This window comes from Mus caroli, chromosome 9 (genome assembly GCF_900094665.2).
Source record: "Mus caroli chromosome 9, CAROLI_EIJ_v1.1, whole genome shotgun sequence".
NCBI lineage: Eukaryota > Metazoa > Chordata > Mammalia > Rodentia > Muridae > Mus > Mus caroli.
This window is the reverse complement of record NC_034578.1, coordinates 104186093-104202755: the sequence shown is the minus strand read 5'-3', so window position 1 is coordinate 104202755 and position 16663 is coordinate 104186093. Positions and strand designations below refer to the sequence as shown.

The 16663-nt window shown below is 52.8% G+C and overlaps 3 protein-coding genes across 5 annotated transcripts in view; all 3 read right to left on the bottom strand.

Annotated features, from left to right (window-relative positions):
- Positions 1-278: 278 nt before the first annotated feature.
- Positions 279-1276, bottom strand: Tmem89 (transmembrane protein 89). Its single transcript, XM_021173278.2, has 2 exons — positions 882-1276; positions 279-477 (listed from the first exon to the last, which is right to left on the bottom strand). Exons 1-2 carry the CDS (start codon positions 1203-1205, stop codon positions 292-294), a joined length of 510 nt encoding a protein of 169 aa, XP_021028937.1. The 5' UTR covers positions 1206-1276; the 3' UTR covers positions 279-291.
- A 1518-nt stretch (positions 1277-2794) lies between these two features.
- On the bottom strand, positions 2795-12997 carry Slc26a6 (solute carrier family 26 member 6). Of its 2 annotated transcripts, none has more exons than XM_029482086.1 (21): positions 12204-12997; positions 11107-11272; positions 10887-11026; positions 10605-10715; positions 10221-10369; positions 9940-10104; positions 9701-9853; positions 9293-9375; positions 9068-9215; positions 8733-8846; positions 8535-8612; positions 8138-8233; positions 7950-8056; positions 7700-7769; positions 6343-6435; positions 6141-6245; positions 5504-5596; positions 4625-4801; positions 4400-4454; positions 3304-3440; positions 2795-3076 (listed from the first exon to the last, which is right to left on the bottom strand). In XM_029482086.1, the coding sequence occupies exons 2-21, from the start codon at positions 11223-11225 to the stop codon at positions 3062-3064; spliced, it is 2208 nt and encodes a 735-aa protein (XP_029337946.1). In that variant the 5' UTR covers positions 11226-11272; positions 12204-12997; the 3' UTR covers positions 2795-3061. The 2 variants fall into 2 exon arrangements, with proteins under 2 accessions (XP_029337946.1, XP_021027423.1); XM_021171764.2 differs by having other exon boundaries at positions 2808-3076; positions 12850-12981.
- Positions 12998-14302: 1305 nt separating this feature from the next.
- Positions 14303-16663, bottom strand: part of Celsr3 (cadherin EGF LAG seven-pass G-type receptor 3) — a 27125-nt gene continuing 24764 nt past the window's right edge. For both annotated transcript variants that reach the window (XM_021171694.2, XM_029481928.1), the window contains exon 36: positions 14303-15958. In XM_021171694.2, coding sequence (XP_021027353.1) covers positions 15931-15958 — 28 coding nt within the window. In that variant the 3' untranslated portion in view covers positions 14303-15930. The remainder of the gene's footprint in view (positions 15959-16663) is intronic.

Here is a 16663-nt window from a genome sequence, read left to right as displayed (position 1 = left end):
TAACCTGTAATATGCAAAATGTTTTTTCATGTAAAGGTATTGGGGAACCTACTGTTTTGTTTTGTTTTATAATCATTCACTAAAAGAAAAATAGAATGTAATCATATTATTCCTATACTGCTTGAAAGATTTTGCTGGGGTATATAAGCTAGAGTAGAATTTTTTTTCACTGATCACTGATCTCTTTTGTGGGACCAAAAAAGAGGAGCATTCCTATGCCCTGTCTCCGTTTACCCTGAACATCAGAGCTGATCTTTGACAACAATCGGAGAAAGAGAAGCATATATTGGGTCACCCAGACTGAGGGGGAGACCCTTTTATTTGAATTTGTTGTTGGGAATCCAGCCCCTGCAGGTAGCCCTCAATGTGGAGCAGGATGGCGTCCAGCATGTGTAGGACCCTGAGGATCAGAGTGCGGTCTGAGACAGTGGGCTGTTCTTTCCAGTGTTTGCCGGAGCTTGAGGTTACTGCTGGGGGCTGAAATATAGGACCAGTTTGAGGGTGGAGGAGGGCCAGGGACCAGCGTGAGAGTGGAGCTAGAGAGAAGGGATGTGGGGAAGTGCCAAAGAGGATGGGGAGACAGGGGAATGGGTCACTGGGTTTCCAGAGGCTAGGTGGCCCTGGGGCCCATGGTGGCTGGATGAAGAATGGGAATGGGGACAGATGGACCAGAGGACTAGTCCTAAGGAATGATAGGGATGGATTGGTTGTAGACATAGGTTCTGTGGAGATGCAAGAACAGGTCAGAGGGATGAGGGCAGGATCAGGCAGGAAGCCCACAGGCCCTAAGCCAGGGTAATAAGAAGGTTGAGTGGGAGGCATGGCCCAGGGGGCATGAGCAGAAGCAGGAATTGCAGAGGACAGAGTGGAGCTGTGCTCACCTGACCCTTAGCAACCTTAGCTCGCCATCGGTGCAGTATCACACGGCTGACAACCAGCAACATGGTAGTGGTGATGGTGACCCCAGCCACAGGGTAGATGCGATTTCCTCCCAGGCCCAACCAGTAGCCAGGGCAACCCAGACTGTTCTTGCAGCTATCCAGGCTGTTTGGCTGGCAGCCCCAGATATCCGGACTGTTTGGCTGGCAGCCCCAGGGCTGTAAGTCCAGCCCTACTTGGTACCAGAGGGGCCTAGACCAGCCTTGGCAAGGGACAGGCATCACCAACAGGAACAGCGATGGCACTAAGAGCAATGTGTACAGCATGGCTGTTAACACTTCGAGGAGCCGGAACCCCGGTACCTTGGCAACGGGCAAACACCCCTCCCCCAAGAGCAGGCCCAGCTCTGAGGCAGCAGCAGGTTCCAGCTGGGCCCATGGCCTTTCAAAATACAGCTTGGCCAGATGATGGGGAGTTGGGGGATGGACTCCAACCCTCCTATCATCCCTACCTAATCTAAGCACCCTGCTGCCTTTAAGGTCCAATGTTCTAGCAACTGGTAAAACAGAGCGCAGGGGAGCTTCTGAAACCCAGCTCAGCTCCACTCCGCAAGCACTTCCAAGTGTGGCTTCCTTGAAGTTTTCTGCTGGCTGCTGTCCCTGCCTCACTCAGACCTCCCTCACCACCCTTCCTTGTGCTGAGAGAGCATGGCTTCCCTCCTAGAAAGTCACCTTTCCAAGGTTAGAGAGAGCCTCACATACTGCCGTCACCCCTCCATGACTACCTTGGTGGTAGAGTCCGTCCTCCTCTAGCATTGACCCCCCCCCCCCCACACACACACACACACGCTATTTTCTTTAGAGCATTTCTGGCTACCTACATAATCATCTTTATTCTCAAACTATAAAAACATACCGGCTTCCTCCTAGAACCCATCCGAGGCCAGCCTGACAAGTTCTTGTTTGAGGTCTGCCTCTGGCTCCAGGTCTTCATTCAAACAATATTTACCGAGCACCCAGACCCAGTGCCAGAATGGAGCGTGACAGAACAGATGAACGAAAAACACTGCCTTCCTCCTCTGAGTTTTGACGGGAGCTCAAATGGCTTGTAAACACTCTGGTGCCAGGCACAGGCAAAAGCCATGATAAATAGGCCCAGGCAAGGGTGCCTGGGTAATTTGGAGGGCAGGAAGCCTCTGTCTACAGTTGGGAACTTGCCCGGTACCTAGCACCGTGCCTGGAGCGTACCTGATGAATAGTGAAGTTCATGAGTTCTGGGCAGGAGATGTGGGTATTGCATTCTCTGGGCATTCCCATGTGTAACCCACCAGGCAACCCATGAGGCTACCCTCCCTTTTACTGCTTAGGAGCCCACTGCCCAATCCCTCCCATCACGGGGTCAGTGGCCCAAGGGACCAACATATGTTGCTGTTTTATGCCTGAAGTCAGCCGCTTCTTGACTAACATGCTCTGCCGATCCCAGTGCTCTATGAGTAGGCAGTTCATAACACTGACTTTTTAAATCCAGCAGCAGACCATGTGAATGGCTCTGTTCTTTAGCTGGGAGCTCAGGGATTCACTCTACATCTCTCAGAAACACCAACTTCACCCTGCCTCTTAACTGGGTTTATCCCTGACAATGGCTCTGTCCTGATCTACAGTTTTGATTCCATTTATTTTTTCCAGCTAGAGCTAAAGGACTGTCTGTAAAGCTGACAAGAACCTTAAGCTTATAAAATACTTACCTAGCCTGGGTGCCACCGCTGCCCGACTCAGCATGCTCTCTGCCTGTCCCTGATCTCCCCGAATCTTACACCCCAGTTCTGTCTACCTTAGGGTTTATAAGAAGGATTGGGAGTCTGTGCTGAAGACCACTCGACACCCCAGCCACACCCTGACCATGCCACAGCAGAGCCTGAAGTTGGACAGACACATTTATTCCCAAAGCTGTATTCCCACATCAGCTCCTTTTCAGCACCCAGCCAAGGCCAGCCTGACTGCAATACCCTGCCCCAGGCCTGTAGCACTGAACTTGGGGAGTCCCAGGGCATCCATCCATGAATTGTATGTGCAGGTACATGGAACGGAGTCCCAGGTGGCACCTGGAGGTGGCCCAGAGGCAGGGGGTTTCATGAGGGTGACCTGTCACAACCTCCAGAGGTAGGCAGTCTCCTGCAGCAGAGTCAGAGTTTGGTGGCCTGCATGGGTAAGAGAGGAGGTTCCAGTCAGTTTCCGGAGGACATATCTGAACTCCCAAATAGCACATCTCCCCATTCAAACAAATTTTTCCAGGCAGGAGGGGAAGAGCGATGGGTTCAACGTGGCCAGAGCCCTGGGCACCGTCATCAACCTCCTGGAGTTGGGGTCAGGGTGGGGATAAGCAATAGATTAACAAAAACTACTCAATGCAGCAGAGGCAGCTTACCAAAACAGGGCTCTTAGGGACAGACTTCCGGTGGCTGAGGGCAAAGGTCACAGCGTCATGGACAGAGGCAAAGACATGCTGCTTAGTGATAGACTCATCAAAGAAGTTTCCAGCTTCAAGCTGGGTGACCACAGGACCTGTGGACAAGGAGCAGGTCCTGACGACATGCAGTACCACCAGGAGACTGGGTCCCCAGGTACCCTGAGAATTCGTTGCTACTTACTGAAACTCCTGTATGCCTCCTGTGTGTGCATGTGTCTGTGTGTGTGTGTGTGTTGTATATGGTGTAGATATGTGGTATATGTGTGATATATATGATATGTATGTGTGGTGTGTATGGTGTGTGTGTTGTATATGGTGTAGATATGTGGTATATGTGTGTTGTATATGGTGTGTATGTGTGGTGTGTGTATGTGTGTTGTATATGGTGTGTATGTGTGGTGTGTGTATGCGTGTGTGTGTTGTATATGGTGTGTATGTGTGGTGTGTGTATGTGTGTGTGTGTTGTATATGGTGTGTGTGTGTGTGTAGGTTACTTGCACCCTGAAGACACACCAGGATATCAGATGTTCTGTTCTTATCCCTCTAAACCTTATTCCCTTGAGACAAGTTTCTAACTAACCCTGAAGCTCTATTGGCTGACCAAGTAGCTCCTGGGAATCACGGCTCCACTCAACAAAGGCTAGCACAATAGGCATGCATAGACATGCCTGGCTTATTTTACATGGGTGCTGGGTATTTGAATTCAAGTCCTCACATGTAGACAGCAAACCTTCTTATCCACTGAGCCATCTCCCTAGCCCTATTTATGTTTGTTTGTTTGTTTTTGTTTTTTTTGTTTTTCATAATAGGGTTTCTGTGTAGCCCTGGCTGTCCTGGAACTCACTCTGTAGACCAGGCTGGCCTTGAACTCAGAAATCCACCTGCCTCTGCCTCCCAAGTGCGCCACCACTGCCCGGCCCTAGCCCTATTTCTTGATTCATCCCTGACCTCCTGTTTCAGAAAAAGAGTTTTTTCCTTATGCTGTTTGATAAACCCTTAAGCAGAAGAGCTCCACCCTCTGCCCGGATTGTTACCGCCGGCCCCATCAACGCACTGTAACAGGCTGCGATGTACACTTCCACTTCAATTTCCCGGAAGTCACGGAAAATCTGCAGCAACAAAGAGGGCTGGCCTTAGAGAGGTGGCAATTGGGCAAGGATTAGTGGGGGAGCTCAGAGGGCTTGGTTTGTTGGGGGGGTGGGGTGGCCAGAAGGTGAGAGGCAAGTGGTAAGATCAGCATGAAGGCTTGAGGGGCCGGAGCCTGTCCGCAGTTCCTTACATTCTTCAGGCTCTTAATGCACACGGTGTCCACAAAGGAGAGGGCGCTCAGGTCCAGGATGAGGCTATGGAAGCCTGGCTGAGGCAGGCCCAGGGACTTCAGTGAGGTCATGGTTGGGGCCTTGGCATCTTCTTGATTGCTGGCGACTACATCCTGCAGCTCCTCCCCTTGGTGCACCTGCAGGGGATCCAGATGTGTTAAAGGGCCATCGATGTTAGAGCAAAGGCACGTACATAGTATACAGTGACACACAGAGCCAGACAGAAACGTGCATATTGATATGCAGATAGATATATTGAGGCATGTATGGGACACATAAGGACACAGACATGGGGTGATAGGAGAGACATGTGGATCTATAAATACAGGAGGGACGTGTAGGGACACAAGAAAACATACCCCCAACATGCATAAAGTGTTGTTACTTCCTGGGCCAAAGCTTAATAAAGGTGCATGAAAGGAGGGTGCTGGGAGATCGCATCCCATCCTTAGCCAAACAGGGTAGAGTGGCTAGGGGCCAGAGGTTGGCCACAGGCACCCATGTGCCTTACACCCTGACCTCTCTGAGTCTTTGGTTAAACTTGCCATCACTCTTGACCCCTAGACTTGCCCAATGTTACTAAGCTCTTTCTTCTACCCATGAGCATAGACTGTGGGGTCTTGTTACATCTAGGTCAGTCTGAGACTGCAGACAAGGGCCAGAGGAGAATTCACTATCACAAAGGTCTCCCTGCAGCATCCGCGCTCTCCCCATTCCTCCCATCCACCATTAGCCCAACACCGTCAAATCCACACTTAGCAGGTCTTGGCTTTCCTCGTGCAACAAATGTGGGCACCCCCATCTCTGTGGTTCTTGGATGGTCCCCACTCTAGCCTCACCTTGGCTTCAGAGCCTTCGACGTCATTGTTTTTGACGTCTTCCAAGTTGGTGTTGACGTTGACGGAAACTGAGGAGATCTTGGAAGAAGCATCCTAAGAGGGACGAGAGGTGGAGAGAAAGGTTGCCATGTGACAACCAGGCCAGGCAGGCCTGGTATTGCCCTTGGCTTTAGGCAAAGAGACACATGAGGACCTAGGCTGCAGGCCTGAGAGGAAGTTCTAACAGTGAATGGGACATGCCGTGCTTCATGCTGGGACTACTACAGGAGAGGAAGGTGGACTCTCGAGAGCTTTCTGTCCTCCTAGGGGCTGAAACAGCGTCCCTGGGGTGCTGAAGGACAGAGTGGTGATGACAAATGACAGGAGTCAGAAAATGGGACAAGGACAAAAGATGAGGGGACAGCTGGGGCCAGGTCTGGGAGCACAGCAGGGCTGGGGGCCAGGGCTGGAAGCACAGCAGGGCTGGGAGCACAACAGGACTAGGGGCCAGGTCTGGGAGCACAGCAGGACTGAAGACCAGGGCTGGGAGCACAGCAGGACTGAAGACCAGGGCTGGGAGCACAGCAGGGCTGGGAACACAGCAGGGATGGGATCACAGCAGGGCTAGGCCAGGAGGGAGTTGCTGAGGGGACCCCACCTGTTTCTGGGACTTCTTGGCTTTCTTCATTCGCTTTAACTTCATCTCCTGCTTTTTGATTCGTTTCTTCTTCTGGGTGATGAGGCGGTCAACATCCACACCGCACTAGAGACGCAAGTCAGAGGCAGAGGCTGGTACTCTGGGCAGATAAGGAGATTCAGACCCTCCCGCACACGCTCCAAGCCGAGGACCCCGGCCTCACCTTCTCTTTCAGAGAGTCGCTGTAGAGCTCAGCGTTGGCAAAGTACATCGTGGCCGAGGAACGGAAGACTTTCACACCCGGGACCTCCTTGGCCTGGAGATGAGGTGGGATTAGGGTGGCTGAGCTTTCCCCACTGTATCCTCTTTACTCGGCTTTCCTCTCTCAGAGAGCCTGATACCCAGCCTCTGCCCCAGCCTGTAGCTGATGCCCTCCTGGGAGCCTGGGCCGTAAGCCTGGCTGCAATTTTCCTGCTCCCCGTGTTACGAAAGTCCTGTCTTTCCCGACTTCCTTTCACCAAGTTTTGGGGTTTGGCTCAGACCCATCCATGGTTATGTTCCCACCCCTGGGTCTTCTATCCCTGCCCTACGCTGCTGTCTGCAGGCAGACAGGGGAACCTGTCTACGTTCACTCACACCTTCCCCAGCTCTTTTCCATTCCCAGCCTCAGCCCAGAGCTTTCCTGGACATTTGGACCTATAGCACACAGGCCACCTCCCAGCCACACGCAGCTGGGCTGCTCCCTCATGTCTTCTCCCACACCTGATCCCGCTACTCTTTACTCTGTTCATTGTCCTGCAGCTGACCTTCAAGGCTCTGGGCCCTAGTGAAAGCTTATTTTATTCTAGAGCCTCACACAACTGTTGTTCCCACAACACGGCACGAGGCTTTTTAAGAATATAAACTGGCAACTGGGAACCTGGCATTCCCACTGAGCAGACCAAGAAAGCTCCCCTACACCCTGTGCCCCCTCCCTGCTCCTCCAGTCTCTTGACCCAGGTTAGGGTTTGTGCTTCTGGCTCTAAGACGGATCCTATTCACTTAGGGCCTGAGTGGGGTCACAGACTCAGACTCTTCACTTCAAATTCCAAGATCCAAAGACAAAGTACTTCTAGTCTCATGTATTCTCTCTCCACTCTTGGAGAAGACAGACAGAGAGAGAGAGAGAGAGAGTGTGTGTGTACACGCGTCTGTGTGTGTGGGTGTGGACCTTGCATATGGAGGTCAGTAGGTGACACCGGGTGTCGTCCTCCATGGCTCCTCCTGCTTTTGAGACAGGGTCTCTTACTGAACCTAGAGCTAACCAATGGGCTACACTAGCTGCCCAGAGGCCCCCAGGGACCTTCTTGCCACTACCACTGAGCACCAGGGTTACAGACATGTGTGCTGCCATGCCTGACGTTTTATTTAGGTGCTGAGGATCCAAACTCAGGTCTTCATGTTTGTTCAGCAAACAGTTGATCCACTGAGCCATTTTCCCTGCCCCACTCCCAGTGTTCCTGTCCATGTGGAAGGGAACTAAAAAGGACCCATTTGTCTTGTCTGCCCCACTCCACCCCCATTTAGCCCCTGCCACTCACCCCCGAGTATTCTGCCACGTCTCTATAAATATCCGTATCTGGCACCTGCCCCAGGACGGAGTAATGGGGCCTGAGGAGAGAGGAAGGGGAAAAAAAAAAGGCAAAGACAAAGAAAAGACCATGAGAGGACAATGAGGGCTCCTGGGATGTCCCCCAGAGAGGCAAGGAAAGCTGTGCGTGTGAAGAGCTGGTGTGACACTTACTCCCACACCAGGCTGGAATTAGGGGGTACCAAAAATGGTTGACTCACAGCTGCATTCGGACCACCACGAGCAGCAAGGAGAAGACTATGGAAACTGCCAGGCCAATGTCCAGGTTCAGCAGGATTGTGGCCACAAAGGTCACCAGCCAGATTAGCTGATAAGAAAAGGGCAGGGGTCAAAGGGCCCACTGGTACTAAAGGACCCAAGCCCAGTCCTGGGCTCCCAAGCTTCTCACCAGGTCCACTCGGTTTGCCTTCCAAAGAGAGCAGATGTCAGAGAACTGCTTCATCATGCCCTTTAGGTTCACAATAATGACAGCAGCCAGGACGGCCTGGGGCAGAAGGAGGAATGTCATCAGGGTTGCTGAGAGGTTCCTAGAGACTGACAGCCTCCACCATCCAGACATGACCCACCCAGACTGGCCAAGCACTTGGGCAGAGCCCAGCCTCCAACCAACTACCACCACACCAACCTTATCCCCTTGGAGCTGATTAGAAAGTTCTAACCTTTGACCTCTAGTTCCCGATTTTCCTCCCCCAAGAGCTTAACCTTGTATCTCCGAGCCCCTTACAACGGGACTAAACTGACTAATGTGGGGCCATGAAGCCTGGCGGGGAGGGGTAGAGGCTCACCTTGGGCAGGTCTCGGAAGAGTTCCCCAAGTTTGACGATAATAAGAAGGATAAAAAGGGAAGATACGGCTCCAGCAACCTGCAGGGTAGGCATAAGCAGAGGGTGAAGGCACGCCCGGGGTGGGAGCACCCTGGCAGAACAGCTTGCATGTCTAGATGGATATATACCCACACACGCATGCTCATACCCGGGGCCTACCTGTGTGTTGCCTCCCGTGCTCTCCTGTACCAAGCTTCGAGACATGGAGCAGCTCACGGGGAAACACTGGAAGAAGCCTCCAATGAGGTTACTGAGGCCAAGGGCTACCAGCTCCTGTGGGGCGAGTTGTGTAAGAAGACTTGCTAGGGATGCTTAGGCTGACACACCCCCAAACCCCATTCTCAGTCAGCGGCCTCCAATACTTGGCCCAGCATCCCGTTCTACGCCGAGTCACTTACAAGTCCAGCCTTACCCTTAGTCTACCCCACTCCTATCATCTGGGCCCACATATCTGTGGCATGTACAAGACCCCGACAAAGACCTGCAGCACAGACCTGGTTACTGTCCACACGGTAGCCATGCCTCAGGGCAAAGATCTTCCCCAGTGAGATGGCAATGGCGAAGCCCACCACAGCAATGGCAAAGGCATTTCCCACAAGCGTTGCAAACAGCTCTGTCTTGGGTGCCACCGGGGGTATCAGCCTGGGAGGAACACCTGGGAGGTCAGAGGATGGCCCAACTCTAGCTACCCCACCCTCCCTGACAGAACCAGAGCTTACCCTGTGGTGATGTTGCCCACCACATCGACCTTGAATCTGTCATTCAGCTTTACACCATAGGAAATACCAGTGGCCCCAATGAGCTGTGGGGATGGGGCAGAGTTAGGGGAGGAAGGTACTGGTCGTATAATGGAAGAGGGTGAACCATCTGGGGATCCACAGGGGTGGGGTGGGGTGGACACAGAATCTTTTTCTGAGGAATGGGAAGGTGTAAATAGGGTGAGAGAGAAACATTGCCACTTAAGGAAGGGGATATATGGTCAAGCGTGGTAAAAAGCCAAGAGAGATCTTTCTCCTGCAAGCTCCTCCACACCCTTGCAGTGGCCCTCAAGTATCTTGAGGTGGTATACTGGCCAGGTCTACCCTCACTCGCCCTCTCCCCTGTCCACCATCCCCTGGCATCCGAACCGTGAGTAGTTCCCCAGGGATGGGCAGGGGCAGACGCCGATGCAGCTTCTCATTAAGTAGCTTCACCAGCACCAAGGCCACTCCTGCCACAATCGCCGTGACCACGGTGCCGGGTACAGTCTCAGGGAGCTTGGCACAGACCTCCAGCACTGTCTAAGGAGAAGTGGTACTGTTAAAGCCAGAGTTCAAGGTCACAGGGCACAGCCTGCCTACCCACCCTTGCCCCCACCCTCACTCACATAGATAACGGACAGTGGCCCAGAGTGACTGTTGAGTGAGATGCCAAACACATACTTGAGCTGAGAGACGAGGACTTGCACAGACGCAGCCGTGGTATAGCTGCGGACCAGAGGCTCTGACAGGTAGGTGACAACAAAGCCGAAGTGTACCAGGCCCAGCCCCACCTGTTGGGTGGCCGGGGAAAGTCAGGGGAGGTGGAAGTCACTGGCACAGCCAAGGGCAGGTGGGGGATCAGAGAGGGTGACAGTGTAAGTCAGACGCTAGGATGGCTGTTTCGTACCTGGAAGAGGCCGACCAGGAAGCTGAGTGTGTAGGCCACCTGCACGCGGGCATCATCCTCTGTGGCATTCAAGCCTTGCACGAAGGCCTTATCTGCTGTCAGAGATTCTGTCACACCGCCCACCATCACAGACATTACAGCAAAGGTCCCTTCAGGGGGAGGGGACAGGGGAAGTCTGGATCATGGGCAGGTTGGGCAGGTCTTTAAGAACTTCCCAGCCCCAAGGACTAGATCTTTCACCCTGAAGCCAGGGCTTTGAGATATTCAGAACCTAAGAATCCCTATAGTTTCCTAGTACAGCTTGTGGTGATTCATAGGCTACTTCCTTCCTCTCTAACCTGTCCTGCCCTGCCCTCTATGAAAGGGTTGCCTGACTCCACTTACCCACAGAGATGTGTCTAGAGGTACCAAACAGGAAGTAGATGAAGACGGGGTAGAAAGAACTGTACAGACCAAACATAGGAGGCAATCCTGCCAGGAGGGCATAGGCCAAACCTGGAGATAAAACAGTAACAATGCAGACTTGAAGAACAGGGTATCAAAAAGGTAGAGAGAATCCAAGCCCTAGGCTCAGGGGGTCATAGCTCCAAGAGCAGAGGTCTTGGCTTCTGGTTTGGCACTTCACAGACCACAGAACTTGCAACCCTGAGGTTGGAGGTAGCTCACCCTGAGGAAGCTGCATGATGGCCACACTCAGGCCAGATAACAGATCACCCAGGAGCCATTCACGCACAGGATACCGGGGTAACCAGCCCAGGACTGGAACATGCTGGAGCAGAAGAGAATGGGCCCGAGCACGGGAACATCTAGAACCGAGAAAAGTCTGTTACAGGGTGGACTGTCTGGGCCTTGAAAGAACCCCCAGAACCTCTTCCCTCATCATTACCGGAACCAAGTTCGCCACTGGTGGGTCTTCGCCACTGGGCCCCAATGCCCCAGATCTTCTAGCTGCTCCTGGTTCAGCAATGGCCTTTCCACATGGTAGTCTCTCCTCTGCAGCTCCATTTCTTGGGCTGCAGACAGGAGTGCCTGCGTCTGATGTGTCCCTTGGTCTAGAGAGGTGAGACCACAGACATACAATAGAACTTCTACCTGGGACCACAGAGCCACATACCTGAGTTTTCTGGGCTCAAAGATCAAGGGTAGAGCTAACCCTGCTGGTCTCTGAGGGCCCCGTGCTCACACCCTGACAGAGGCAGTATCTGAACTTTGGCTGCTGGAAGACTCTTTCTGGGCCAAAGTCTCTCCGGAAGGGAGAGATGGATGAGCATGCCCACACATCCAGCTCAGGTGTGGCTGCCCAGCCCCGAGTACCACTTCAAGTCCAAGTCCAGGTCTGGGTCCAGGTCCAAACTGACTGCGCTTCCTAGCCCCTACCTCTCAGGCCCTTGGCTTCCTTCCCTGAATCAATTCCTGTCCAGTCCCCTTTCCAGCTTTTCCACCAGGAGCCCAACCTTGTTGGCTGAGAGCAAGTTGACAGATAAGACCTAGCAAACCAGAGGTCTGTAAGCAATACTGCCCTCCAGTTTCAGGACAGGATCCAGCAAGACTCCAGGGTCGAAACTCTCACCTCCAGGGAGTTGAGACAGGCTCCCACTCGAAGTAGAGAGACTTCACCTGGGAACAGGAGCTTTTGGAAGCCAATCCAACCTGGAGGGAACTCTGCCCTGAAAGTTTTCACCAGCCAGGCAAGTTCTGACCTGGGGTGTGGGAATCTCTCATCGGGAGGCACTTCTCTCGGAAGTGGGAGACTTTACCAGAGAATAGGATCTGAGGGGGTCTCTCAGATGAAACTCTGATCTGGGGGGGGGGGGGGGTGCCTCCATATGTAATGCAGCTCTCTATAAATATATTTCAGGGGAAACAAATTTGGAGTGGGCAGAGGGGAGGGGCTAGCCTGTGGGAAAGATTTCACCTGTGAGTTCTGATCTAGGAGAGGCTATAACCAGGGGAAAGAATTCCACCAGAGGGGTAGGAACTCACCTGGGAAGACTCTCTAACCTGGGTATCCAATTGGAGGAGGGAGCAGTGCAGACGCAAGGAAGATCTTCAGAGATTCTCTGCACCGCAGGCTCCAGGAGATCTCAGCGGCCCCTCTCCCCTCCTTCAAGATCTCTCAAGTCTTCTTAAAGGGCTCCCTCCCCTTACCAGGCGGCACGCGCCTTGGAGGGCGGAGCCTAGATGCTTGGCACCTCCCTTTGGGAGGGCACAAGGGCCGGCAGCGACAAAATTGCACATTACCCCGCCGACTCAGGCCGCGGCTGGTCCACCGCCTGTTTAGGGCCTGTCTTGCAGCGGTTTCTCTCCCAGTCCCAATGCGCCCAGCTGGCACACCTCCCGTGCCAGGACTCCTCGGCAGGCAGCAACTTCCCTGCAGCGCCCTTATTAGCACTCCAGAGACGTTCAGTACAACCCTCAAGAGCTGGGGTCGCGCCAGATCCCACCCCCATCCCTAGCTATTGATGGATAACCTCCTTCGGAAAATCGGCAAGGCGGTAAACTAAGGCTCCGCAGACGGGAAATGCCTGTCGGGGATTTGGCGGTTCCCTTCCTGAATTGACCCAGGCCGGGAGTCACAATACTAGCGCTTCGCGGGCACGCAGAATTTGGGCAGCGCCCTGCAACTCACCGGACCCATCGGGAAGTCCCATGGCCCTCACTCAGAGGGTAACTCGTGTACCGCTTTTCAGAAAGCTCCCCCAAGAGGCCACTACCGGCTAGAAGGTGGCTCCAGGCCCAGAACTTGGCCGGCCGCAAGCTCCACCGCTAGGATGTGCATGATCAGACCAATCAGAATTCTGGGGGTAGAATCCAAGTCATACTCTCTGGGCGGGGCGAGCCCGGAGAATAAAATTTTAACCCTTTCCTTCCCGTCGGCCTAGCTTCTGTCCCTGCCTGCAATTCTTGTTAACCTGCTGGGAGCTGGAGCATTCTGCTGAGACTGGAGGACTGGAACAAAGGACCAGCGCTACGCTTTAGCCAGTGTTATGCCTGTGTCCTTAAGTGGCTGGACCTAATTGTATGCTTTGTAGAAGGTTCCCACTTTATGCAGAGGAGACATTCTTGACCGATCTGGATGCCTAGGTGTGCAACCAGGGGCCCCAGCCTCAACTGTGGGAGATCTAGGTCTGTAGGGTCTCTCAGGGACTACCAAACTGTGAGTATCACCCTCAGATTTTTCCTTCTGAGACCTGGCACAGAAGACCAAGACCAGCCCCACTCCACCTCCATTTCTTTTTTTCCAGACAAGTTTTCTCTGTTTAGCCTTGGCTGTCCTGGAACTCTCTGTAGACCAGACTAGTCTACAGAGATCCACCTGCCTCTGCCAAGTGAGTGCTGGGTAAAAGAAGAGATCAAAGGTATTTGTCGGGCTGGCGAGAAGGCTCAGTGGGTAAGGGCACCGACTGCTCTTCCAAAGGTCCTGAGTTCAAATCCCAGTAGCCACATGGTGGCTCACAACCATCCGTAATGAGATCTGACACCCTCTTCTGGAACATCTGATGATAGCTACAGTGCACTTACATATAATAAATAAATAAATCTTAAAAAAAAAAAGGTATTTGTCACCATGGGTGGCTTCTTAAGGCCCCCCTTTCACTTTCACACCTGGCTCCCTAGACTGGAAATGGAGCATTCAGGATCCTTTCCAGGTCTGGAAGCTCAACCCATATCTCAGAAGGGCCCTCAGGGTGTGGTCAAGCTCTGGCCTGATCCAAGTGAGAAAAGACCAGGAAGGGTCAGAATGTGGGTGGTAAGGCAGGAACTGAAGTGGGAACGTCTAGGTTTGGTGTGACCAATGGGCAGGGCCTCAAATGTCAGCCTCTGGATATTAAGGAAACTCTCATATGACTGCCTAGTCCAGGAAAGTGGCTTCTCTTGGCGCAGCTCCTGTGCTCCAACTTCAGTCACAAGGTGAGAGGCCATATTTCAGAAAGAAATGGGAACCTGGTCCAAATCTCCCATGAAATGGGCTAAAAATAACTGGGTATTTTGGAGGAGGGGAGCTCAGATTCCTACAAAGGTCATTCTGGGTGAGTCATTCTCAACAGCCATCCTACAGCTGAGACAGAAAGAGGAACAAGTGTTTTCTATAGAAGTTTATTCCCAAAACAGAGCGCGGCTTCACGGAACAATTTACACAGACAGGAAAGAGGGCCACTGTTGGAAGGGGACCCCAGAGACGGGCATCTACAGAACCTAGGACATAGCAAGGACACTCTCCCAACCGACAGGCCTCTCAGCCCTTCAAGGGCAGGGGTCAGTCTGGGTAAAGAGAGCTGGGGACCTGGCTGGTGGGATTTGGCACAGGCAGTGAAGTGGGATTTTTTTTGAATCTCAGAAACTGCCTCCCAAGAGTAAGCACAGGGTAGGGGTGGGTGGCATCTGCACAGAACCCCAGTCCTGAGCCACTTTTGGGGCAAGCTGTTAGAAGACTCAGCTGACCTTTGACCTGGGAAAAGTCGGGATTCAAAGCCTACCTCAAGATGGCCAGGTCCAGGGGCATCACAGGTGGGTCTTTTAGGCCCCTCCCCCACTTTTTCTACCTTTCACTTGTAAACAAAGAGGGGAGAAACATTCTGAACTATAAACAAAGTGTGTAAGTTCAATGTTTGAAGCTGTAAACAATAAATAAACCCAACCATGTTAAAAAAATAATCTTGATCTGTAAACAAAGGAACAAAAATTTAAAGTCCCCAGAACTGGACATCAGACAAATAACAAGAGAGAGTTTTGTGAACAGGATCCTAACAGTTACTTTTCCCTTTACAAGGGAAGAACAGAAGGTGGAGCAGCCACTGCTGCAGCCTGGTGCCAGGGAGGATCCTGTAAGCAGTGAGAGGCGGTGGCACCTACATTCTGGGTCTTGGGTTCCCTTGTTTCTGCTCCCTTTGCTCACTGCCCCCCTCATCCCTCAAGGGGACAGTATAATGAACCAATGGCACCAAGTGAAGGAGGGACAAAGGAGTTCCCCTCCACCCCCCCCCAGGAATGTCTGATTAGAGGCCCAAGTCCCTCCCCAAGGGAGAAAGGGAAGCCTTGATCTGTAAACATGACTTCTGCTGCTCCACCAGCACCTGCAGCATCAGTCCTAGGTCTTAAGGCAGTAAGCGGCAGGGACTCCATGTAATACATATCCACACCCACAGGGAGGAGTGGAGCACGTGAGCCCTCGGGAGGAGGGTGGAGGACCCTTGTTTCCAAGACCAACCCCCCCCCCCCAACAGGAGTTTGGCCGAGGGGCATCAAGGAGAAAATGCAAAGATCAAATTTGCACCCTGGGCCCCAACAACAACGTTCAGATCAATGTGGGGAAGAGGAGGGGAAAGAGCAGGTGGGCCTGACTCAGTTCACTCTGCTGTAAGATGAAATGAAAGAGCAGACGCTTAGCTAAGCGCCCAATGGAGTGTCTCTCTCCCATCCCCTTCCCCCTCCTAGCCCAGTCTCGAGACCCCTGGGAGACAGAAAAGCTGAAAAATAACATAAGCATATCTCTCTGGTTACAAAGGTACAAAATGTATAAAAGTCCTCCCTCAGCCCCCACCTCTGCACCTGTCACACACATGCTCACAGATGCACACAGGAGGGATCTTCCTTCTGTACTGAACTGAGGGGAGGGCTTGAAGGCTGCCTTGGGATCAGTCCTGAAGGCTCTTCAGTCGGCCCAAATCCTCTGCTACCCCTGGTGGCTCCTCATTCGCTGGTCAGCCCCTCAGGAGTGACCCTCGCTTCTGGGAACTCTGTGGAGTTGAGTGTAGAAATGGAAAGCCATGGTTCAGAGGAGGAGCCTTGTCTCTCAGCCCTCAGCCCCCTTCATGCCCACCCAGGACTCTGAGCCCTCCCTCCACACACCCATCTGGACCCTAGACTCATTAGCAAGGCTACTTGGCTGCCTCAGTCTCTCAGTGCTCAGCAGGACACCGTCTACGTTCGGATACTAAACTCAGCATCCAGTAAGGCAGATAATGTGACAAATCTCCACATCTCAAGGAGTTCATTTCTCTAAACTCCCTCAACAGAGGAAGAGACTAGTGTACAGCTTGTACTGTGTCAAGGTCATGGCAGAGGAGAGACGGAACTCAAAACTCAAACTCCTGTGATTCTAAGGCCTGAATCCTTCCTCAGTTGCCTGGCACTCAAACCCCAAGGCTAGACAGACTGTAGGGGACTGTCTCCTAATTACCTTTCAGCAGCCCTCAGGACCTCCAAGCTCCCAAGGCCCTGCCCCTCCCTCCTTTATGGCCTCTCTCAACACTGGGTCTTTGCTGGATCCTCTGGGTCCCCTTGCCCCATCCCCAGAGACCCATTTTCCCCACAGCTGTCTCTCATCCTGAAGAGAGCCCAGAACTTGTCCTGGCAGTTTCAGGGGGAGAGAGAGAGAGAGAGAGAGAGAGAGAGAGAGAGAGAGAGAGAGAGAGAGAAGAAGAAGAAGAAGAAGAAGAAGG